At 37.0% G+C, this 25,690-nt stretch overlaps 2 protein-coding genes across 2 annotated transcripts; both read left to right on the forward strand.

Annotated features, from left to right (window-relative positions):
• Positions 1-6,539: 6,539 nt before the first annotated feature.
• LOC122576640 lies at positions 6,540-9,680 on the forward strand. The gene is made up of 3 exons (XM_043747233.1): positions 6,540-7,166; positions 7,282-7,899; positions 9,420-9,680. The coding sequence occupies exons 1-3, from the start codon at positions 6,540-6,542 to the stop codon at positions 9,678-9,680; spliced, it is 1,506 nt and encodes a 501-aa protein (XP_043603168.1).
• A 14,610-nt stretch (positions 9,681-24,290) lies between these two features.
• LOC122576641 lies at positions 24,291-24,866 on the forward strand. Its single transcript, XM_043747234.1, has one exon. It carries the CDS (start codon positions 24,291-24,293, stop codon positions 24,864-24,866), a length of 576 nt encoding a protein of 191 aa, XP_043603169.1.
• Positions 24,867-25,690: the final 824 nt, after the last annotated feature.

Below are 25,690 nucleotides of genomic sequence, written 5' to 3' on the forward strand. Positions count from 1 at the left end.
CCGCGTTTATTTTCTTGTCTTTTGATCGCCTGCTTCTTTCCTTCCCTATGTCCTCGCTTACCTGCCCTCCCTCTTCTCCCGTTCTCGCATTCCAGTCCCCGCCGACTATCATCACTTCCTCTTCTCTCCCGTCTACTCTTTCCTCTATCTCTTTCCATGTTCCTTTCGTGTCTTGATTATATACCACTATTATCCTGAAAATATCGTTCTACTTATAGTGATGTTATTTTGAGTGATATTCACGTCGAAACCTTGACTTAAAATTTCACGACCAATCATTATATCATGTTTTAAATGACTATCATCAAGGACATGAAAAATTATCTCTAATGTAAGTTCGTTAATACGTACAATGGACAAAATTTGTGTTGTACATTTTATATAAGTATTACCTAATCCCCGCATTACAATTGTATTAGTTATTCTTTTACCGGAAAATTTCAAGGCCATGGATTCTTTAATCAACGGAAACTCAGCTCCAGAATCGAAGCAAAATGGAAACGACTCACCCAGATGAGTTATCTACCAATTGGAGCCTCCATTACACAGAAGTCAACCCGGTACTCGTTATTGGAATTACAGCTTCCTTTCGGTGAGCTGCTGCTACTTTTCCCTTTCCGCAACAACGGACAATTAGGCGCAATATGGCCCTCTTCTCGACATTTGAAACATGTCACCTTTGATGATTTAGCTGGACGATTTTCCTCCGAGTTTCGCATATTCTTCTGTTTCTCAAATTTTATTCTTCTATAGCATTCCGCCATCATATGACCATAGTAATCACAGTAGTGACACTTATTCTGAAAATCAGGAAGCTTATGTCGTTTTGCCTCAGTTCCCACTGACGAGTTGTCTGACGAAGACGCCGGCCTCTTCTTCGCGTAAGAGAAAGCGGGGTCGGTACCCTCGATTTCAGCGTTAAAACGTGGAAACGATATTTTTTTAAATTCTGCACTCGGTTTTTCCACTAACGTTTGAATTAACTTACGCATGATAGTTATATGCTCCTGCATAGTTATAAATGGCACTGATCCCACTTCTGATGTCGGGTTATCATTAGAATTTTGGGCGCGTATCAATTCTTCATTTGGATTTGCCATCGTTTTACACAACAAAATTATATTTGCACGTATAGATATGACTTTTACAAGGTTTTACAATAAATAAGTTTAACGAACGCTTTTAACAATATTCTTGGGTTCAAACGAATCCACGGTCAACGGGAAACTCTTTGTACAATAGATTATATTTTCTCTGAATTGCAAATAACGTTAGCTGTGTCGCTCGGTTTCTTCTAGACTCGTTCTTCGATATCAGCAAACTCTCCAAGGAGATCACAATAAAAGACTGCCTGGATCTCATTTGTCAATTACATATTGATTAGGGATATCAACAAAATTCCGTAGCTAGGCAGACCCGCGTAGAGCCGACATTGCTCCTGGCTGGGCCTCGTTTGTTAATACAACGTGTCCCTCAATATCGGTACTTCTTCTGTCAAGTTAAAACGTGCGGATCGATGTGGGGGTGAGTGAGGGACAAGTGTGAGAAAGGACGGAGCCGTGAGCGTGGTCGAAATCTCTAGGAAACTGGAGAATCCGAACAAGGAAGGCAAGTAGAGTGAAGGGCTAGTGCATGTGAACAATAGGGGGTATAAAATCCGAAGAAATTCGGTCGGGAAAGGCGCGACAGGCGAAATATAACCTCGTGTGAAGATATGATAGCGAGGAAGCCACATTGGGACGCGTGACAACAGCGCCGCTGCACGAGCTACTCAGAGAACCACACGGACGCAGCCATATTGGCACGCGCGCCGAAGGCGCGCCGCGCGGGCTATTCGAAAGTGACAGCGACCGGTGGCAGTGACAAACGCGGGTGCAAGTGGCCATCTTGCGCACCCAATGGTGAAAGAAGAGAGGAAGGTAAGGAAGGACAAAGAGGAAAGGATGAGAAGAGAGGGTGAAGCGGAGTTGGTTGTCGTGCCGACGCAGGTCAGCACCAGAAGCATGAGGAAGGCGATTCCCCCCAAGGAAGGGTTCGTATGCTCCGCACCGAATGCGGGGAACTCGCAGATTGAGGAAACGACGAAGGAAGAGGAGACTAGATTTTGTGAAAGCGTACATCTATTACCCCGTTGACCGCGGATTTGTTATCGAACTTGAGGCCATTGTTACTAGTGTCGCGTGTGCTTAATCGCCGCGGTTAATTGTCAAGACTGTAACATCTCCTTTATTGTAATAAACTTCACCTGTGTTGTACCGCACCAATGGCTAATTCCCGTGAAGATTCACTTGACGCCCACAACCCTAATCCCAGCGATGATATATATATACATATATACTTTGAACACGTAAATAACCTACAAAAAAAAGAAGTATGTCAACTTATAGAGAAATACAAAGACGTATTCGCCAAACACAAATTTGATGTGGGAACTAGGAAATCAGAAAAGGCTTCTATTCAGCTAACCGAAAACAGATGCATATCAAAAAAACTATACAGATGCAGCATTCCAGATCAGAAATGTGGCGGTTCGGTAACAACAGGACGCCGACAGGTAAAGGACGTCAACGCTGTCGTAACACCCGGGCGATCCGGGTACCCAACCGCCAACACCAGAGGGCTACTACGACGATGTCACAGACGGAATGCCACAGACGAAATCCGACTAAACAAAGCGATAAGATAGCGAAGTTCCAAGCGCGTTACCATCAGGATAACATCCGGTCATTCTATCCGTTCCCAGAGATGTGTGATCAAGGCCCATTCCCACTCCAACGAATAAAAGAATTCAAATACACCCCCTAAAGATCATCCAAGTCAGTCTTGAACAGTCACGCCTAGAGCTCAGAAGTGTATTGCAAACGAAAAAAAATAAAGTTTCTTTTTTTTCCTTAAATTTATTTTTTTATTTTACGTGACAACGACAACGAGTCTGTCTGTCTCGCTAGCGGAAGAATATACGGGGTCACAATACAAATACTGCAGCTAGCGAGACTCCCTCTGCGTCTAAGGCAGGGATTACCGGATATAGCCTTACTGACAAGTCCACTGGTAGTCCCGGGACGAAACGCGGCGAATTCAAACCACCTGGCGGCGGCGGCGACTGGCTACGATGACCGTGGAGCGGTGCAAAAATAAAAATTATAGCGGATTCTTCATCCGTTATAGAAAGAAATAGAGTTCCAGATCACAAAATTACTAGAACACGACCTCATAGAGGAATCAAGCTTACCATTTGCAGCATCGGTGACACTAGCTTTTAAAAAAGAATCGAACCGAAGAGATAGACTCTGTATCGATTTCCTGGAGATAAACAAAATTGTAGTTCCGGAATCACAACCGTTCCCAAGAATAGAAGATATCATAGTCAAAGCAGGAAATTGCTATCTTTTCTCAACGTTTGACATTAATTCAGCGTTCTGATCAATTCCAATAAAAAAAAAGAGGACCGAGAGAAGACAGCCTTCATAACACAAAATGGACACTGGCAATGGAAATGTTTACCGTTCAGACTGAAAATCTCTCCCGCTATTTTTCAACGAGTGCTTGCAAATATTCTTAGAAGAAGTGGACTATAACAGAATTCTGTATAAATTATATTGACGACATCCTAGTCATCTTCGAAACATTCGATCAACATATCAAACACATAGAAGAGTTGATGAAGGTTATGTAAAAGGAAGGTTTCCGATTAAAACTGGCCAAATGTAAGTTCGCGGAAAACTTAGTAAAATATCTTGGCCACATCATCGAAAAAGATGGTATGAGACCAGGAAAAGATAACCTCAAAGCGATACGCAATTTAAACGCCCAAGAAACAAAAGAAACGTGAGAAAATTACTGGGGAAAATTAATTTTTATCATAAATTCATAGAAGACTCGTGCAGACTCTTAGAACCACTCCACAATTTACTGAGAAATATAGAATTTATTTGGAATGAAGAATGTGAAAGGTCATTTCAAAAGATTAAAGAATACATCTGTTCAAGCACGATCCCTTCAATATATGACCATAGTAAAGAAGTATTTATTTATACAGATGCAAGTGGAGACAGTTTAGGAGCTGTCTTAAAGCAACCCCGAGAAAACGGGATGTTGCACCCGGTTGCGTATTTTTCAAGAAAATTAAAACCAACAGAAGCAAAGAAGAAAGCAATCCATCTTGAATGTCTTGTCATTAAAGACGTGATTCAGTACTGGCAACATTGGCTAATCGGTAAATATTTCACTGTCCTTTCAGACCATAAACCATTAGAATCAATGAGAATCAAATCAAGGACCGATGAAACTTTAGGAGACCTAATATTTTTACGTGACAACTACATCAAACCACGACTTTAATAGGGACCGAATAACTGAAAACGGATTCACTAACCTCACTTCCTTCTGAACCATTGCATCACGATCTGTTAGTCACAGCGCAGGTTAACATCCTAAACAGTAAAATTCAACCATTCTTGTAGAGCTCTGATAAAGACCGGCTCTAGCGTGAACTTTACCACCGAAAAACTCGCCAACTCGTTAAAACTCAATCAACGGAAATGTTCGGTCCCAATTGGAACCCTCAGCACGTTATCGACGACCTCGAAACGTTATATCACGGCCACGATCACCTCCATTGATGGCACATACGAACGCACACTGATGTTCCTAATCATACCAACTATCTGGACTTGCGTCCCAGATCAACCCGTAGATCGCTCAACGGTACAAATACCTAGGAGTCTCCAACTAGCCGATCCAAGATTCCATAGACCTGCTCCGATCGAACTCTTATTAAGCGCCGGATCAACACTAGCATCACTTTGCGTCGATCAACTTAATATCAGTCAGTCAAACGGGCCCGACTTGCGTCTACAAAAAAACGTGATTCGAATGGGTCATCGGGGGGAGCCCAATCTCGCAATCATCAGCACACACATTTCACGCTTCCACGACGACTTTACAGTCGGGCCTCGCCCGCTTTTGGAAAATCGACGAAGGGCCGTACTTCACATATTTCGGAGGCGGAACGACAATGCGAGGGGACACTTCCGAAATCACGTCCAACGCACCAACGAAGGACGATACATTGTCGTTCTCCCATTTAACGAAACAACTCCTTCGCTTGGATCCTCTAAAGCCATGGCGATGAAGCGACTCGCATCTCTCTGTCGTCGATTCCAACGAGACAAACAATTCGAAGTCGAATATACAGCCGTAATACAAAAATACTTGGAATTAGGACACATAACGAAGATTACCACGGACCACTCCACTGACGACGGATATTTTCTGCCACATCAATCGGCGTGATCAAAGAGTCCAGCCAAACTACAAAACTCCGAGTCGTGTTTGATGGATCTGCACCAACCATCACCGGAGTTTCCTTAAACGACATACTTCATACGGGATCGAAACTACAAGATGACTTATTTTTCATTCTCCTGAGATTTCGTCTTCGCAGGCAGATGTTGAAAAAATGTACAGACCATTTTTCTTGTGCGTCCAGAGGATGGGAAATTTCAACAAATTTTGTGGCGTAACTCTAATGGAGAAGTTGACACATATCACCTTAACACTGTGATGTTCGGGCTGTCAGCGGCTCCTTATCTATGATCAAGGAAATAAAAGATATATTCGAAAAGCAAGTGGAGGAGCTGAAGAGGAAAATGAAAGAGGAAAGGGAAAGAGAGAGTCAGTGAGAAAGGAGAGTGGAAAAGGGAAAAGAAAGAATTATTGGGTAGAATCAGAAGAATCGAGGAGGATTAGGACGGGGCAGAGAGAGAGAAAAGAAGAAGAAACATAGTAATCAAAGGCGTAGACTGAAACGAAGAAAGCAATGAAGAGACAGTAAAAGAGTTCATAAACGAAAAAATGAGGATGGGGCAGAAGTAGAAAAAGTACATATGATAAAGATGGGGGACAAGAATACAATAATAGTGACGAAGATGAAATCGATGGAGGAAAAAATAAGGATAATGAAGGAGAAAAGCAAATTGGAAAAGGGTGTATACATAGACGATGGTCTGACAAGAAAAGGAAGGAAGGTACAGCAACACATAAGAAGGGTAGCTAGAGAAAGAAGGGAAAAGGGCGAATATGTAAAGATAGAATACAAGAAACCAAAAATAGAAAACAAATAGTACAGGTAGTCCTCGAAAACGAAGAGGGGCTGGAGGAAGAAAGAAAGAGAGGAGAAGAAAAATGAAAAAAAGGGATAAAGAGGGGGGGACTACAAAGGGGATGAAAATGTGCTTCTGGAATGTAGCAGGGCTAGTAAGTAAGGAAAAGGAGGTGTGAGAATATCTGAAGACATTCGACGTGATCGGGCTCACAGAAACATGGATAGAGGAAGGCGAATGGGAAAAGTTAAAATATAGACTACCCAAAGAATTCGACTGGAAATGCAAGGCAGCAATGAGAGTAAGGAAAAAGGAAGAGCAAAGGGAGGAATAATAACGGGTATAAATAAAGAACTAAGCGAAATAGAATATAAAGAAATAAGTGATAACGTAGTTGAAAAAAAAATAATATACAATGACAAGACGTATAGGATAATGGTGGTATATAATCAAGACACAAAAGGGACATGGAAAGAGATAGAGGAAAGAGTAGCCGGAAGAGAAGAGGAAGTGATGATCATCGGCGGAGACTGTAACGCAAGAACGGGAGAAGAAGGAGGGCCGATAAACAAGGACCTAAGGAAAGAAAAAAGCAGGCGATCAAAAGACAAGACAATAAACATGGAAGGAAGAACTCTGCTAAAGTACCTGGAAGAGAGAGGCTGGACGATAATCAATGGCAGAGATAAAGAAGGAGAGGAGTGCACCTATATTGGAGAGAGGGGAAACTCAGTAATAGACTATGTGATTGGCAATCAGGAGGTGACAGAAGAAATAATTGACATGAAAGAAGGTAAAAGAACAGAGTCGGACCACATGCCGTTAGAAATAGAAATAGGGAGGCCGGAATTACAAAAGAATGAGGAGAAGAAAGAAGAAGAGAAGGAGAAAAGGGAATGGACAAACGAAAGTGTGGAAAATTACTTGGAGGAATGTAAAGACTGGACCTGCAACAGAAAAAAGAGTAGAGGAAATGTGGATAGAAATCTAAAAGAAGATAAACGAAGCAATGCCAAAGAAGAAAGTGAAGATAAGGAAATGGGGCATGGGATAGAAAGTGTGGTATAAGTGTGGATAAGGAGTGGAAAGAGAGGAAAAGAGAGATGAGTAGAAAGGTGACAAAGTTTATGAAAGGAAAATGCAGTAGAGAAGCTCTCAAAAAAAGGCATTCAAACAGTGGTGCAAACACAGAAAGGAAAGACACGAAGATGAAGAAATGGAGAAAATCAAAAAGATCGAAACAGAGCAAGAAGCGTGGAATTACATAAATAAATATAGAAGAAGAAGAGAGGGTATAGATGAAGAAATAAGCGAAGAAGAGTGGAAAAATCACTTTATGAAAATTTTAGGAGGAACAGAGCACAAAAAGAGCAGAAAAACGGAGGGGCATAGAGCGGAAGAGAAAATAATGGAGGAGAGAGAAAATAATACAGAAAAGGAAGAGGTGATCTACCAACTAAGAAACCTGAAGGAGAAGAAAGCAATGGGGGAAGACGGGTTAGAAAATGAGGTATGGAAGTATGCACCGAAGGAAGTGGGGAAAGCGTTATGGGAGTTGTTAAGGAAAATATGGAATGGGAAGGGGATACCAGAAGATTGGAAAAAAGGCGTAATATGTCCGACATACAAGAAGGGACACAAAAGAGTAGCGAAGAGTTACAGAGGAGTAACATTAATGGACACAGCATACAAGATCTACGCAGGGATACTGGACGAATGGCTGAAGCCAGAGATAGAAACCAAACTGGAAGAAAGTCAATTCGGATTCAGAAAAGGAAGAGGAGTGACCGACGCGGTATTTGTGATAAACCACATCATAGACAAACAGTTGAGTAGAGAAAAAAGGAAACTATATACTGCTATATACTATAAACTGCTTTGCGAAACTAGTAAAGGAGTGCATAAAGGAAAGAGAGAGAAACTGGGGAAATGGCCAAGAAGGGAAAAGAGCAAGAAAGAGGAAGAAGGAACTAGAAGAGGTGAGAAATGGAGGGACACAGATGGAAGCAAGAGAAGAGCAAGAAAGGGTGACAGTAGACCAAATTATAGAAGAAAGGAAAAAGAGAGAAGCAGAAGAGAGGGGAAAGAGAATAACAAACATTATAGAAAAATCGCCAAAGAAGGGTTAGCAAAATACTTAGAAGGGGGGATGAAGTGGAAGGACAGAAAAATATTAGCAAGATTCAGATGTGGAAATGAGACCAAAGCAAGGGAATACTGGTAAGAAGAGGGGAAAAAGATGCAGGCTATGTAAAAGGAAAGAAAAGAAGACCTGAGATACGTAATAGAAGAATGCGAAATAACGGGAGGAATAAAGGACACAGAAAAAATATTAAACGAGACTGGAGAAGGACTAATAGAATTGAAAACAATAATGGAGAAGAGAAGGGCAATATAAAACGGGTAGGAATGATAATAAGGAAGCACAGCAAGGAGACAAAAGCCCAAAAGTTGCCATAGTTTGAGAGACAGAATACATAATGTAGTGCAATATAATAGAGTGGATAAGAGGGGAGATATATAAGAGTAGATATATAAGAAAAGAGAGATAGACAAGGAAAAGAGTTTAGATAGATATAAGGGAGGAGGCAATAAGGTGATGACGCCATAAGACTGATAGAATATAAAAAACATAATAGGTAAACGAAATGTAAAACCGAAAGCTCGTCCAAAGCCGAAAGGCACGGACTAAGTAGTAATAATAATAATTGTTAAGATATGTATAATTTTGTGTGCTGGACTAGGTTAAATGCATAGTAGAGATACTTGTATGTGAGTATCAGTGTGTGAAAGTATGTGTGTGCGTAGCGTCTCGAAAACAGATGAATGTAAACAGTTCAGTCGGTTAACAGTCGGGTATAGAAGAAAGTGTTGAGACGCGCGCAAATGTGTATCGATGAATATATTAGAAATCACCCACTAAATAAATATATAACTATTCCAATATTAATTCNCAAGTGTAAATCTTGTGTTCCTGTAACATTATTTCGGCTTCAAAGATCCAAAACTCTCAACATGGTAGCAAAAATCGTGGTTTCCGAGATTCAAGGTTATGGAACCACGTGTAACCGGGAGTGAATATATAAAAGTCGATTTTTAAAAAATTGGAAATAAGTACTGAAGAGATAAAAAGGCTATTGACAGAACAAATAAAAGGAATCTGAATAATAAAAAGAACAATTTTTTAAAAAGAAGAAAAAAGAGTGTGAAAATAAAAAACGAATCAAGATGCCAAGGGACGATGAAATTGAACTTCAAATATTTGATGGACGTGATTAAAAAATGTGTAAGAAAAGAATATTAATGTATTTAAAGTGTAAAAAATGTTATGAACCAGCTACACAAGAGAAAATGGACACGGATGCGCAAGATAACTGGGATGAAAAGAATCAATGGGCGATGAACTACATCCATGGTAGTATAACAAATGAACAATTAGAATTTGTTGGTGATCAAGACACTGCTTTAAAAATAATGAAAAAATTTGACGAAATGTATATGAAGGAATCAACAGCATTGCAAATTTGTATAAGAAGTAGACTAGACATAATGAGGCTGAAAGACTTTGAAGAATGAAATTCATTTTTCACGGAATTTGAAAAAACGATAAATGAATTAAAGAGTGGAGCTGGTAAAGAGTGGAGAGATAAAGCTGGTGCAAACGTAAGTGAACGTGAAAAACTCGACTACATGCTGAAAACGCTACCAGAATCATTGAGCTATATTGGTGACTTAATCGACTCATTGAAAGAAAGTGATCGAACTTGTGAATTCTTAAAAAATAAAATTACCATGTGGGAAACACGTAACCAGAGTAAAAGTGATAGAAATAGGTCAAATGTATTCAAAGTTGAAAAAAAGCGACATAGAGTGCCATGCCTGTGGAAAGTACGGCCACGTGGTAAGAAATTGTACAAACACGTGCAGGGGTGGAAACAATGGAGGTGCGCAATGGCGAGGAGGTGCGTACCAGCCGCAGCAGAATAGGGGTCGCGGCGGAGTTTTGGCCAAAGAGGACGAGGATACGGTCAACGAGGATTTGGCCAACGAGGACGAAGCAGAGGCTGGCAACAACGTTACAACAGGGCAAGTCAACACGACGCAAATTATTCATACAATGAGGGCTACGACGACCAAGAAATTGAATGCTTCCTAACGCGAGTAGAGCGTGATAATAGTAAGAATGATATTACGGTATATACTAGCGATACGCGAAAGATAGATTGGATATTGGATAGTGGATGTTCAGATCACATTGTAAATGATGACTCTTATTTTGTTGAGTACGAAAAGTGAAAAAAAAACCGATAAATGTAAAGGTAAGAGACGGTAGAATTCTAAAAGGAACAAAAGTCGGAAAAATTTTAACTTACTTTGAAGTAAACAAAACGAGGATTAAAATTACAATGTCTAATGTATTTTACGTGAAAGAAGTGGATAATAACTTGGTTAGCTATGCGAGAGTAACGAATTAAAGTAAAACAGTCTCAGCAGGAAATACTTCAAAGATATATAACAAATAGAGAAAGTTGATAGGGATGGCATTCAAAGATCATGGTTTATATAAAATAAGTAGTTACATTGAAAGGCAAGTATCTCACGCTAGAAATGTAGAAAAAATGACAAATAAGGAAAAATTTCACAGGATCTTAGGACATGTAAACTTTAATTATTTAGATACAATGTGTAAGAAAGAATTAGTTGAGGGAATGCCAGAAAAATTTGAGCAAGTACAATTAAAATGTGGTACATGTATCCAAAATAAAATGCACAATTTACCCTTCCAAAATAGTCGTAGTAGAGCACGCGAGATTTTAGAATTAGTACATACCGATTTAAATGAACCTCATAAAAATACCGGGTTTGGTGGATCTAAATATTTCTTAACATTTATAGACGACTACAGTAAGTGCACATTGATTTATACTTTGAAATCAAAAGGTGAAGTTTACGATTACTTCCTTGATTATATAAACAAAGTTGAAAATCTTACTGGTAAGAAGATAAAGAGACTAAGATGCGATAACGGAAAAGAATACATGAACAAAGACATGTACAATGTAATTAGGGAAAAGGGAATTTTCGTAGAACCATGCCCACCTTATGTTCACGAGTTAAATGGAACAGCTGAGCGCTACAATAGAACAATCATGAATTCCGATAGATGCTTATTACATGATTCAAAGCTGAATATTAAATATTGGCCGGAAATAGTTAGAGCTGCGGCGTACTTAAAAAATAGGATCATTACGAACACATATGAAAATAAAACACCATTTGAAATATTTTTTAAAAGGAAACCGAATATGAATAATTTAAGATTGTACGGAAGTAGAGTTTTCGTAAGAATACCTGAAATTAAAAAAAATTCGAAATGGGACAGAAAAGCAGATACTGGAATGCTTGTAGGTTATGAAAACGTTGGATATAGGATCTTGGTTAATAATAAAATTATAATTGCAAGACACGTAGAATTTATAGGTGAAGATGATAAGTTAGTAGGATTTCAAGGAGAAGATGAATCAGATAATGAAATGGAAAAAGATTTTGACGAACATTCGGATTCAAACGAGATTCATGAGAATGAAATAAATGACAAAAAGGTCGAGCAGGTTGTAATAAAAAAGGAGAGAAATTCAAGTAACGAATCAGAAGAAAAACTTGAGGACATAGAAAATAATTTGAGAAGGTCAGGACGGGAAAGAAACAAACCTCAAAGATATGGCCAAACGAGCTCGTATTTCATTTATGTGAATGTAGTTGGCGCAGATAGTCCTCAAACCTATGAAGACGTCTTAAGTGGTGATGACAGCGGTTCATAGAAAGAAGCAATGGATCGAGAAATTAATAGTTTAATCAAAAATAAGACCTGGCAATTAGTAGAGAAACCAGAAGACAAAAAAGTATTAGATTTAAAATGGATATATACGAATAAACCTGATAATCGTAAGAAAGCGCGACTAGTTGTTCGAGGCTCCCAACAAAAGGAAATACTGGAAGATTTATACTCTCCAGTGGCAAAAATGCAAACGTTGAAGTTATTACTATCTTATTGTTGTCAATATGGTTTGATGATTATGCAAATGCATGTAGAAACAGCATTCCTAAACGGAATTATACAATCGGAAGTATTTATAAAACAACCTATGGGTTACGACGATAAAAGCGGGAAAGTATGTAAATTATCAAAGGCGAGAAGGTTATATAGATTGCGTGAAAGTTCAAGAGCTTGGTATGAATGTTTCGATGAGTATATGAAAAAATTAGAATTTCAAAGAAGTGAGAGTGATTATTGTCTGTATATGAAGTATGAGAGCGATGATGTTATATACTTAATTCTATTCATTAGACTTATTAATATGTGGAAAAAATAAAAGAAANTATCAATGAAATTAAAAACAAATTGCCTCAGGGCTTGCAATTCGAACGGGAGATACCCCGCGAGCACCGCTGCTGCCGCCGCCGAAATGGTGCGGAAACCTCTCACTATCCTGATGGCCATCGTCCTATGCAACCTCCTGATCACCCGGAGACTGCGACTGCAGGCTATCAGGTCCTCCGCCCAGATCGGAGCTCCGTAAAGGAGCTTCGGTCGTACCACGCCGGCGTACAGCCGTCGCACCCCGACGCCCGGCCCGCCCAGCCAAGGCTGAAAACGTCCCAAGACGTTCGCCGTTGCCTCGACCAAGGGTGCCAGGCGCTCGAAATGAGAGCCAAAGGTCCAGTGGCTGTCGAGGGTCACACCCAGATACTTCATACTGACTCTGACCCTGATCTCAGCCCCCTTCAACCCCAGGCGATAACCCTCTGAAGGCGTCCCGTGATCGGCCCTACCGCAAAAACCTCGGCAAAACCACATTGCCTCGGACCTGTCGGGGAACACCTCCAGCCCTAACAAAATAAATATATAACTATTCCAATATTAATTCCAAGTGTAAATTTAGTGTTCCCGTAACATTATTTCAGCTTCAAAGATCCACAATGCTCAACAACAATAATAATAATAATAATAATAATAGTAGTAATTAATTTGAATGGAAAAGATAAAGGCGGCTGGCAAATGTATTTGTGAAGGTATTGGCTAAATCAAGGTTCAGATATTTACGACAAAAGTTAGAAAAATATTAAGAGATAATTCTTTGTTGGGATGTAGAGCTTTTAGGGAGCGTGTTGAAGTGATCACCACTTCTAAGAAAACTCTACATCTGGTCTTTGTAGTTTTCTCAAGCACTGAAGCCATCGACAGCGTATAGACAATAGACTTGGACGAAGGCAGACTATAGACAGTAGACAGGCGACGATGGCTTCGGGGCTTTCAGTTATAGGGTAACACTGATAGCGTGCGGATCTGGACCAGCTCAAATTATATTCCTACTTGTACTTACACTACTGTATTAAAATATATTTTTTACTTTACAATTTATCCACGCGTTCCTCTGTTCATACATCTAATAACCTCAACAAGCATAAAATACCACGACGAAGAAGAAAAAATAGAGATCGCGTCAGCTGGAGTCTAATTCCACCGCTCCATACTGAAGAAACACTAAGATTTTGGAGAAACAAAATCAATCTAAGGAGGGGGGTGTGTAACATCAACCACATCTCAATCCACATCAGAGACCAAGCGACACACCAAGCTGTTAATACGGCATCATATATTAGAAATAGATGCCAAACAGTTCATAGTGAAACACCATATGAAATTTGGCACAAAAGGAAACCAAATGTGAATGATCTTAAAATTTTTGGTACTGAAGTTTATACACTAAATAAACGGCCCGATAAAAGATCAACAAAATGTATTTTTATTGGATATTCCGATGAATCAAAAGCATTACGATTATGGGATCCAAGTAAAAGAAAACTCATAATAAGTAGAAGTGTTTCATTCTTAAAAAATATTGAGTACCAAATGATGAAACTGAAAATGAACCTGAACAATTCAAATATGAACTAATAAATCAAAAATTTGACGAAGAAATCACAGAAGAGATTCATGATGAAGAACATGATGATGATGAAAACATGAATCAAAATGAAAATTGTGTTCAAGATAAATTTGTGGTCACGAGCAGGCGAGAAGGACTAAACATAATACGAACAGGAAACGTTGGTAGACCAAAAAAAATTGATAAAACTATCCCAATTGATCAAGAAACAGTACAATTAGTTAATGATAATTCGACTGAGTCAATAGATGAATTATTATCTGGGCCTTATGCAGAAAAGTGGAAAGAAGCCATGAAAAAGGAATATGACGGTTTCATTAAAAATAACGTTTGGGAATTAGTAAAATGTCCAGCGAATAGATCTCCAATTGGATCAAAATGGGTTTTAAAGACCAAATACGATGAAAATGGAAAAGTTGAATTTAGAAAAACTAGATTAGTAGCGAGAGGTTTTGCTCAAAAACCGGGTATTGAATACAATGAAACCTTCGCTCCTGTGGCACAATTAACTTCTATTAGAGTTATAATAGTCTTAGCTGCTAAATTAAAATAAAATTTATATCAATTGGATATAACCATGGCATATACTTATGGTGATTTGAATGAAGATATTTACATACATCAAGCTAAATATTTTGAAGTACCGGGCAAAGAAGATTATGTATATCATCTAAAGAAATCTTTATATGGATTGAAGCAATCCGGTGAACAATGGTTTGATAAATTAAGTGGTTAGTTGGAAAAACTTAATCTTAAACAAATTGAGAAAGATCCATGTGTTTATTCAATAAGAGATGGAGATAAATAAAATTCTCATACTGGCAGTTTACGTGGATGACTTAATAATAGCCACTAAGAACGGTAAGTTATTTAATTACATAAAAGAGAATTTAATGAAAAAGTTCGAAATAAGAGATGAAAATATGAACGTGTGGGGGTCGCCTCCAAGAGAAGACAAAGGAAAAATCGAAGGGCAGTCAGTATCATAAGAGGATTCAAATCGAATGCATCGAGAGGATCAGAGAAATAAAATCAAGGTCGGTTAGTCAAACGAATACGTCGAGAAATATTATAAAGTCGAGTCGAATTATAATAATAAACTAGTTGTATCATCGTTAAATCATTTGTAACGTGTTAATTATAATTTTAAATATTGTTAAAAATAGAAGCTTATATTAACCCTGTTAATTCAGTATTACCTCTGTTATTCTAATCGAAACAGGGGAATCGTCTGTTCGCGCCGTCGACTAACAAAATCGAAGAGAGAATTTACATCTCTCGCTGACACGTTTCCTCGCGAACGCATCTCTCCGCGAACGGTCGTAACGGTACCGCTTATGAGCGCAGTTTTGATACAATCAACTACTGCAATGTAAAAAATGTATAAATCCTGCATCAAATATTATATGACTACGTCGTACCGTTGCGTTAACGATACTTTTGTCAGAGCCACTTCTGAATCGAAATTTTTTGTTTATTGAGAATGTAAAATACGTAATTTGTATTTTTTTGGGCAATAAACGTTATAATTAAAAAAACTGTGGCTATGTGGTTAACTTAGCTGGCTAAGAACAGAGTATCTAACAATAAGTGTGCAGAAACTCGTTCAACCGACTCATTATCTTTCAAGTGCACGCGTATTTGAAACTGCATAGTCGATTTTCTCGAAAACGGAGCCTAGCATTAAAAATTGTCACTTTGCATTTGGAATTTGAATTTACATAGGGAAACACCTCCATTTGACTTGTACCATTTCTCGATTTTCGGTACATCCTACATATATACATATATATAATAATAATATTTGATAGAAAATAAGAAATAGATGGAAAATACGAAATAAAAAGTATAAGAAACAGATTTCTTTCTCTCCAGCTATACTTCCAACATTAAAATATATATAGGGTGTTTGATTTCAAGAAATATATGCAAATTATTGAAATATTATGCACTGTATGAAAAAATGTTTTAGACAAGAAATGAATAGTTTCAAAACAAACATAATCAGTGTTGAAGGTCACTGCTTTTAAGAAAACTCTACATCTGGTCTTTTTAGCTTTCTAAAGCATTGAAGCCATCGACAGCGCATAGACAAAAGACTGCGACGAAGGCAGGCCATAAACAGTCGAAAGGCGACGTTGGCTTCAGGGTTTTTCAGTTATAGAGTAACACTGCTAGCGTGCGGATCTGGACCAGCTCATATTATNTATTTCAACTTTTGTATCTTTTTCACTTCCGTATTTCAAATATATTTTCTACCTTATAATTTATCCACCCGTCTCTCTCATTATACATCTAATAACCTCAACAATCAGGTATAATAATTTGTTTTGTATATGGCCAGGTGCAAATCATATGATGACAAAATACGTTTTTTTAATGGAATCATATAGTTTTAAATAAAGTAATTGATTCGTTCAGCGTTCCCTACAAAAAGATATTAACCTATTTATGTCAAGAAGTAATTACTTCAACAGATACTTTAACTTTAACAAAGAAAGACGCGAAAAGGCATTCTTGCTTTTACAATGTCTTAGTCTTTCACATATTATATTTGACAAAAGGAACTTTGCTACTATGTCCTATGTACGGCGCTCAAAATTGCATCCCATATGACCTGCTTCATATAAATCTATGGACGATATTCATAGCCCAGTCTTATACTTAAGATCGTCTCAAGAACAGTCTTCAGATGTCTTTTGATTTCATAATTGTGACTGAAGATTTATCTTAAGGTTGTGTTTTAAGGATTTGCTTAGCAAAGATCTCGTGAAATAAGAAAATCTCGTATGACGTCAAAAGGTACAAATAAGACCACCTTCATCCAAGTTCCCTCGATCGGGGACTTAAGGAAATCTTATTTTAACCAATCTTATCTAATCGCCATTAATCTAATCTTATTTAATCGCCAATAACTGTAACCATCTTGACCGTTCAATTGGGATTATTAATTTCAAAGAGGAGTTTAGGAAGATATATGAAATGTACTATCTCCGTTCCTTGTATTACAAAGAAGTGAAAAGTAAAGTATATAAATAAAGTTGGAATGGAATATTCTATGGAATATTACTTACTATGGAATATTCTGCTATTTATAGTTACTTAATTTTTCCCCTTCTATAATTATTATATCTTTGTAGCAAAGATAGTTATTATTTCAGTTACATGCACGACTGTAAATAAAAATTTAAACATAATACAAAATATAGAAGATGGTTACGAGCTACAGGAGGCGACTATGTAGCCGGACTAATTCTTAGGTTATGGAGTTGCTAATCAAGCAAGTCCAGTGTTGTTAATTGCACTGACTGCTGAGGAAATAGATGCGAAGACGAATCAATGCGACGTATAGCCGGGAGCTACAGGAAAGGCCAAGGCGCGGGAACAAATTGACGCGGGCTTATGGCTAACGAACAGAAAGCAGGAAATATTAGTAGCAAACTGATAACATTCAACTAATCGGTAAACCTCGAGTGGCAAAGGTATATCATTGTGGGTGTGAGATCGCTGGGCTGGATATTACGATTGAACAAAATGTTATATAGTAAATGACAACGTACATATTTTATAAACAGGGACGTACAATTGTTTAGTGTAATGGTCGGGGTATTTACGTGTACTCTCTAAGTCACAAGTTAAATAATTTCAAAGGAATATTAAATTGAGTTATTTAAGTTTCAATTCCAACGAAGTAAGAGTCTATCCTTCTTCTTCGCGCAAGCGAAAAAGCGAGAATCAAAGACTAATGTAAAATAATGCCTAACATAATGCTAATGCCATGTATTATATCGTTACGGAGACGTTTATGCTTCGTATACAGACAATTCTTTTATTATAAATATTAATTAAATAAATATATATATAACAATGAGTACTATAGGTTTTATATATGAAGTATTAGATCGAACGAAATATGAAATATACAAGATACAGTAGTACTCGTTATAACATTTATAGTAAAACAACCGTCTACTCAGATTTCATTTTTTCAATTTATAAGAATATGAATTTACACAAACATCTGCACTCTACTTATCATTACATCCACAACAACGTTCTCTTTCTAGTTCAGATTTTCGTAACTGCAATTAAACGTGACACCCACTTAGGCACACATCATTTTTTTGTATTCTGCTACAATAGCACTTACTATAGTTTTGCTCGTAAACAAACCTGACAGACGTGTAATCGACAAAAAATCATTTATAAGGTCGTTTCCCTACTTACCCTTTTACTACGTGCATTATTTTTGACATGAAAACGCGGCGCACTTACAATTCGTAAGGTCTATTATTCTGACTGCCAGTCATTCGGCCGATCCGTTTCCCATTCTTATCCACCATTCTCCGCTCGTCCTACACTCTCCCCCGTAAGCACTTTCTACCTTGATCGATCGTAAGTGAACCGCACATTCATACACTAATTTCCTTCTTTCCTGTTAGATTTTCTTCTTTCGTCCTGTCAGACTCTGTGAGAACCGAGAATGCACGTGTTTCATATATTCATGACTCGATGAAAAATATCCATGAGACTTGACATTAATTCAGATCTGTTTTCAAAAATAATAAATAATATTATAATTAGTTCTTTATTGACTACTCGACAGATTACCAAGATTCTGGTTACCGTCTTCTTATTCTAACGCAATCTAACAGGATAATAGTAAACTAATAGTAAAAGCGTAAATATAGTAACACGTTATATACATAATAATAATATAAAACAATGATACGAATTCCCTAAAAGACATATCGGTCAATTCCATACATGAAAAAGTGCGAAATAGTAACGATATTACATATATTACTTTTTAAATTTAATCTGGAATTTACCATTATTTGTGTCGTATTGTTGTGTGTATTTTTACAGGCGAAATACATTTAATTAAAACACACTAGAAACTAATACCGGCACATTATGTAAAGTTTGTTTCAATCAATGGTAACGTTTCTTCGTTGGATTCTCACTGCATCTTGCGCGACGGTTGATCACGTCTAACTCATAAAAGTGAATTCCGTGAGATTGTCCATAATTTGAAAACACGGTCCTGCGATTCTCACGTGGAATAATATTCTGCGTTGGTGTGCGCCAGTCGCGAGATCCACGCGCCCTTTCCACTCGATCGATACCAAAATTTATTATGTCCCATTTGCCGCCGTGGAACCATGGTATGTTACCGCCATTACCAGTTTTGATTTTCTACCATTCAAAACTTCACCGTAATAAAACATTTGACTTCCCATAAAATATGACTGTTACTGAATCGAATAAAAGACTGATTCTGAATTGAACTGAAAAGTTTATTCCTTTGTCTGTGAGGATTGCACGTGATGTTCCGAAGATGGGAATTAAAATCGTTGCAAGGGCATCTGCTATTATTGTGGCGCCGATGTTCGCTATCGCGACAGCTATGCAGTTTTTGGTTAAGTTGTCTTGTATTGTCGGTATGTGGCAGGTTCCATTATAAATTGTCTTCAATAAACATCAATTGTGGAAATTTCGCTCTTACCAATTTTTGTTTCTCGCAGCTTTTGCATTTTCAAATGAATTCTTTTATATCGTTTTTCATTCCTCGCCATGAATATCTTACTCTGAAATGTCTGTAGGTTTTGGTCATTCGTTTGTATACTACTATGTGTTTCTTCTATGAACTCTTTTCGAATATCCTCCGGAGGTGCTATACTTATTTCCGTGTATGAAGTAATTTCGACGTTGGTGTTTTTGAATATTTTTCAGATGAGAGTTTGGTATTTCTGAATGATGGGTTGATTCTGTTTCTTTCCCAATAACGATATAACGGCTGTTTTGTTCTCGCTTCCTTGAGTATAGTTTTCAAGTTTCGTAGTACTGTGACGATATTTTCGTCTGTCAGCTCTTCAAAGATATATTTTATGACAAATTTATTTCAGATTCATGGAAAAAATTCTGAACGGCTGAGTGGTAGTGATGATTATTTGTCCTTCCTGCGGATTCTCCTTAGCAGGTGACTCTTTTTCAAGTAACCGACATCAGCAAGAATTCTTTCCCCGGCATCTCTTAGGTAACAATTTACAGACTTAATAAATGTACACACTTTCTCTTTATAGCGATAAATATTTCTCCGGTTATGTTTATTTTACAGGACTCGTGGTTGTCTTCTTCTTCCTCGGGTTGAGAATCTTAGGAGAGTGATATATCTGTATCAGATTCTTAATAATCGGAAATAATGCTTCTCAACTGCGTTCAACTGTTTTCCAGAATTTGTTGGGTCTATATTCTTATAGGCTGAGGAGATAGACGAGGCGATAGACCCAATAGGTTGGGATTTTCAAGTGAAGTAGGTTCTTCGGTTTCTCCTTCGATCAACGTTATTAGATCCCTTTGTGAATTATTAGTATTTTACTTATTGTTCAGACTGAACGTGAGATGATTGTTGGTTAGTGTTGAATGTGCTATTAGAGTAAATGTATCGTATGAGTTTATATCGCCTTCCATGTGATTTTGAGGAACGGTGCGCCAACGTCTTTCGTTGTTGTGTTGGTTGCTTCCTGGTGAACTTTCCCTCTTCCTACGGATAGGCGGATAGGAGGTACGCTCCATGTAAACCTTCCTTGATTTTGTTTTATTCCTTAAACACGATAACCGGTTTATCTTGGATAAGTGCGCTTCAAATTCCTTATCTTTGCGAGCGATTAAAAAAAGACCACTGAATTACGAGACAGCACGATTGCGTTCTTGTTTCGTTTTCGAGGTTTAAGTACGATATTGCATTTGTACTCTAGCAACATTAATTTCCATTTAACCAATCTTGAAATGAGATCTTTGACTGAATATAGTTAGACTAAGGGTCGATAGTGGGTGACAAGTGCAAATTTACGAACACAAAAGGTCGGAAATATTACGTAACATACATCATAGCCACGCATTTCTTCTCAGTTGTTGAATAATTCTTTCCGACTGGGTATAAATTGCGAGAACCATATGGAACCGGTAAATCGGGACCAATTTCATCTTGGCTCAATACTGCACTCAATATTTGTATGATCTGAAGCATCGGTAATGATAATGATTGGATGGTTGAAATCTGGATAATGTAGTATTATTTTTATGCAGGCTTCGTCTTGCAGATTTTCAAAGTGTTTCTATTGTTCATCGGTCCATTTCAAATGGATTTCTTTTTCTAGCAACTGAATCAATGATTTTGCGTTAACAAAATAGTCTCTGATAACGACGATAATATGTGACTTGTCAATCCTAAGAATTGTTAAATGTCCTTGGATTCTGGATTGGAGTAAGAAAATTTTCTACCGCATGAAGTTTCCTTGAACCTGGTTTGACACTGTCGGCAGAAATTATACCTTAAGTATGTAATTTTTTTACGCAGAAATTCACTTATATTGCTTGGGGAAGTAAATCCATCATTTTTGAGGTGATTCAACAATCTTTAAATTTTGACTTTCTGTAGAGATGAAAGGTAGACTATTATATTATTCAAATAATTTTGAATTTATATTTCATTGAACTAATACTTGATATATCAAATGTTGAAATTCATTTGCCAAATCAAAGATTGAGAAATACTTTACACCTCTTAGTTGGTCCAGAGTTTCGGTAATTTGAGATAGTGGATACTTGTCGCTTTGTTTTCTTCGTTCAGTGCACGAAAATTAATTATCATGCGCCAATGTTCAGTGTCATCGGGATCCGATATTTTCGATACAATTCATAAAGCGGAGTTATACGGTGAAGTGGACGGTCTAATTGTTTCTTGGAATAACAGAGCTTCAAATTAATGCTGTATCTTCTCTTGATTCATCGGTGGGTAGCGGTACTGGCTAGTATATATTGCAATTTCGTCTGTTACATAAATCGAATGGTAAATTCTTCGTAAATTCGTTATACCTTACAACTTCCGCAAGTAATAATTTCCTTTATTATTTGGAATAACAATGATGTTCCAAGTGGACAACTTTGGTAGGACAAGTATCTGTAAATACAGTAATATAATCTCAATTTGTCCCACCAAAATTGTATCTGTAGATACAGTAATATAATATCTGTCATAATACATTGCCGAATATTAATGCCACTTACTATATGCATATTGTTGGACTTTCATTGAAACGTTTCGTCAATGGCTTGCCTGGACAAACCTTGAACCTCTGAAAAGTAACTAAGCAGAAACGCCTGCGCAGAGTGCAAAAGGTAAATAACAAATAAAACTAATAAGCAAAAAATAAAATTGTATTTGTAAATAACCATTAATCTCATTATATTAAGTATTGTCTTTAGACTTGTCCAAATAACAAATAATTCGTTTCTGCTTTTTATTTGAACTCTCCGAAAATTTATTCAATAATATCCAACATTACTCTCAACCAAACAAATCCTGTTTGAAACATTTTTGAAGCAATAAATAATTCGAGAATATAATTGGCTTTATAGATTAAAATGGGTCATTCTCTTTATACAAGAATAGTATCTCGCACATCATGATGATCCAATATACTTTTCTTTTTTAGTTTCTCTTTAGTTATTGTTGTTGGATTACAGTTATTTCAGTTACATTTTTAGTTTTATTGGTATATTTAGTGGTTATTGAAGCGTGCTAGTAGTCAGAAGTATTCAAGGAAGGTTCGCTTCCAAACATTTTGGAAATACTCGCAGGACATATGGAAGCAATTATGACTTGTAGTTTATGATTCGCACGGTCAACTTTTATGAAATCCGTTAAGCGAATAGAGGGTGTTCAACAACTGGAAACGATAGAAGATTTCCATTGGATAATCTGTTCGTGAATAGTTCTCCATTACCAATGTTCAATCAATGAGATCGACCTTTAGAAAAGTATGAACAACTTCGTCATCAATTTTGATTTAATATGAGTCTGTGCAATCATATATAAAATCGGTTGACACAATGTACCTGAAACGTGAACAGTACATTCTGCAAATTGCATTGGAATTGAACCTGCCCTTCCACGATAGTTTGTAATGATTATGCTGCTAAGAATCCTGATTGCAAAGAACTGTTACTCATTAAAAACTAGGACATTGATCATTACGATACAATTGAAGTAAACTTGTTACAATTGAGGGAATTGCGAGAAAACAAAGAGGCTTTTTCGTTTGACCTCTTACATTCACAACCCACTTACTTGACAAATTTACAAATTTTTAGCTACTGTTGCACTTCCGGGTTATTTACTGATAACGGCCGTTTTTGTCTATACACTGTCAGCGAACAATACGAATTACATTAATTAATAACAGTATTAAAAAATTTTTTGTTAGTTAAATAAATAAATAAAAGTATAAAAAAGTTTTAATGATTTTACGAAAAAAGGTTTAAAGTGAAACATGTAGGTTTTGATACTCAAACTTAGTTCTTATCTTCTTTTATCCAATATTACATCGGTTCGTGACATTACAAATATTTATAAACGAAGAAGAAAAGTTATTTATAGAATATCGATTGGCCTCGACAAACCTTAATTATAATCTTCCACCGATTCGAACCAGAAATTTTGCAGTTTTATTTACTAAAGAAAATCACAAAAATATTTCGCAACATTGGATAAAGAATGAAACAGCATCGTATGAATGGTTTCGAAGTTTTATACCTCGGAACTCTCAGCTTTCCCTTCATACTCCTGAAGTATTCAGTAAAAGTACGGAGACTGCATTTAGTAAACATAACGTGTTTTATCTTTATAAAAATTTGCGAATAATATTTCAAAAATATAGCTTTGGTTCAGAATCGATGTATAACGAGAACAAAGCTAGAGTAACCACACAAGCCACAAAAGATAATTCGTCGGAAAGGATAAAAACAAATTACGTAATATTATGCAATAATATATAAATAATATGTCTGTTGACGTGGACAGAAGTGTTTAGACATTCTTAACACTAGGTTTACGGAACCCGTCAATTTGACAGATTTCAAACCTCGAAATGAAATATCCCAAAAACCATAGCATTAATTTTAACCATTTTGCATCGTAAATTAATCATTTCATCCAAAGAATTTATACACAATTATTTTTTCCTAAGCATTTTAATTTTTGAAATTTGTATGTAATATACGTATCTCTACGAAACCCGTCAAATTGATGGACGAGCTGATTTCATAAACAATCCTTTTTTCAAAGACAGTATGCAAAAGTTTCAGATTATTATAAGTATTTACGATAGGGTAATTGAATTTAGGCACAGTATTTTCTTATTTTTACCAATCTTATTTTCTAGCAATCATGTGTAAATCCAGGAGATATAATAAGATATCGAATAAAATTGTCAACATCAATGAAGATTGTTCTGAGGATACCTCTGAAAAAGATCAGTATGAGTTAGGCCAAAGCGAAACTGACATTGAAAGTTCTGAATACATTGAAAGTGGTGAGATAGAAAGATTTTCGGATAATGAAGAGGAAACATCCCTGGAAGTGTGTCGTAACAAGAAAAGGACGCGTATTCTTTCTAGTTCTGACTCCGAGGATGAAAGAACGAGCATTCCAAGCACATCCCAAAATGTAATGGATGAAATTAAAATTGCAATTGACGAGACACAGTGGATAAAACTGAAAGCAGGGGGATCTAGGGGTAGGACGCCCGTTCGTATGATATTCAAGGATATCGCAAGGTCTACTGGTTATGCTAAGAGAAATATTATGTCGGATTGTGTAACTAGTGCTTTCGAATTGATAATTGGCAGACACATAATGGAACACATAAAAGATTGCACTGAAACCGAGGCGCATCGAGTTTTGAAAAAAGACTGGACAATAACAGTTGCTGAGTTACTTATACATATGAGGCGAGATCATTGAAAGCCTCCGAAAGATTACAAACAGATAAATTTGCGCTGATATACGAAATATGGTATAGTAATATATAAGTAATAGCCAGGCTTGTTACAAGCCATATGAAAATATCTCAATAGATGAACAATTATTTCCAACGAAAGCCCGATGCAGGTTTACGCAATATATGCCGAATAAGCCTCATAACGTTGGACGTCACCTGCTAACCAAAACTTAATGCCAAACAAAATATATTTTGAATGGTTTCCCTTATATGAAGAAAAATGAAACTCGATGCTTAAGGGAAAAAGGACAAGATGACTTTGCTTTCCTCACATTTATGTAAATTAGAAAACTGCACGCTTACTGTGTATACAAGTAAACCTAACGTAAAAGTCCTCCTTCTAAGCACCAAACATACAGGTATACAAGTAGAAGACAATTATAAACGTGTTCCAGAAACCATTGCTTTTTATAATAAATAATAAAACGCACGCAATTATAATAAATGGCACGCAAATATAGTGTGAAAGCAGGGGGTTTCCGATAGTCCCTTCAAGTTTTTTTCAATATTTTAGATTTGGCGGCGATAAACGCGTGGATATTATGTAAAGAGTGCACCGGATCGAAAATATCCAGAAAGGAGTACATATTTTGTTTAGCCGAGGAATTAGCTGGAGAAAACAAGGAGAACATTAGCCAAAGATCAGACGCTTCATTTCTGTCACCTTCAACGTCAGAAGTACTAAAAAGTTGCCAAGTGGGCTACTGCAAAAAAAAATAGAAGCAATAATTGTTGTATATATTGCAAAAAGATCATATGCGGAAAATACACAAACAAAACTCAGTAT

Source organism: Bombus pyrosoma, linkage group LG16 (assembly GCF_014825855.1).
Source record: "Bombus pyrosoma isolate SC7728 linkage group LG16, ASM1482585v1, whole genome shotgun sequence".
Classification (NCBI taxonomy): Eukaryota; Metazoa; Arthropoda; class Insecta; order Hymenoptera; family Apidae; genus Bombus; species Bombus pyrosoma.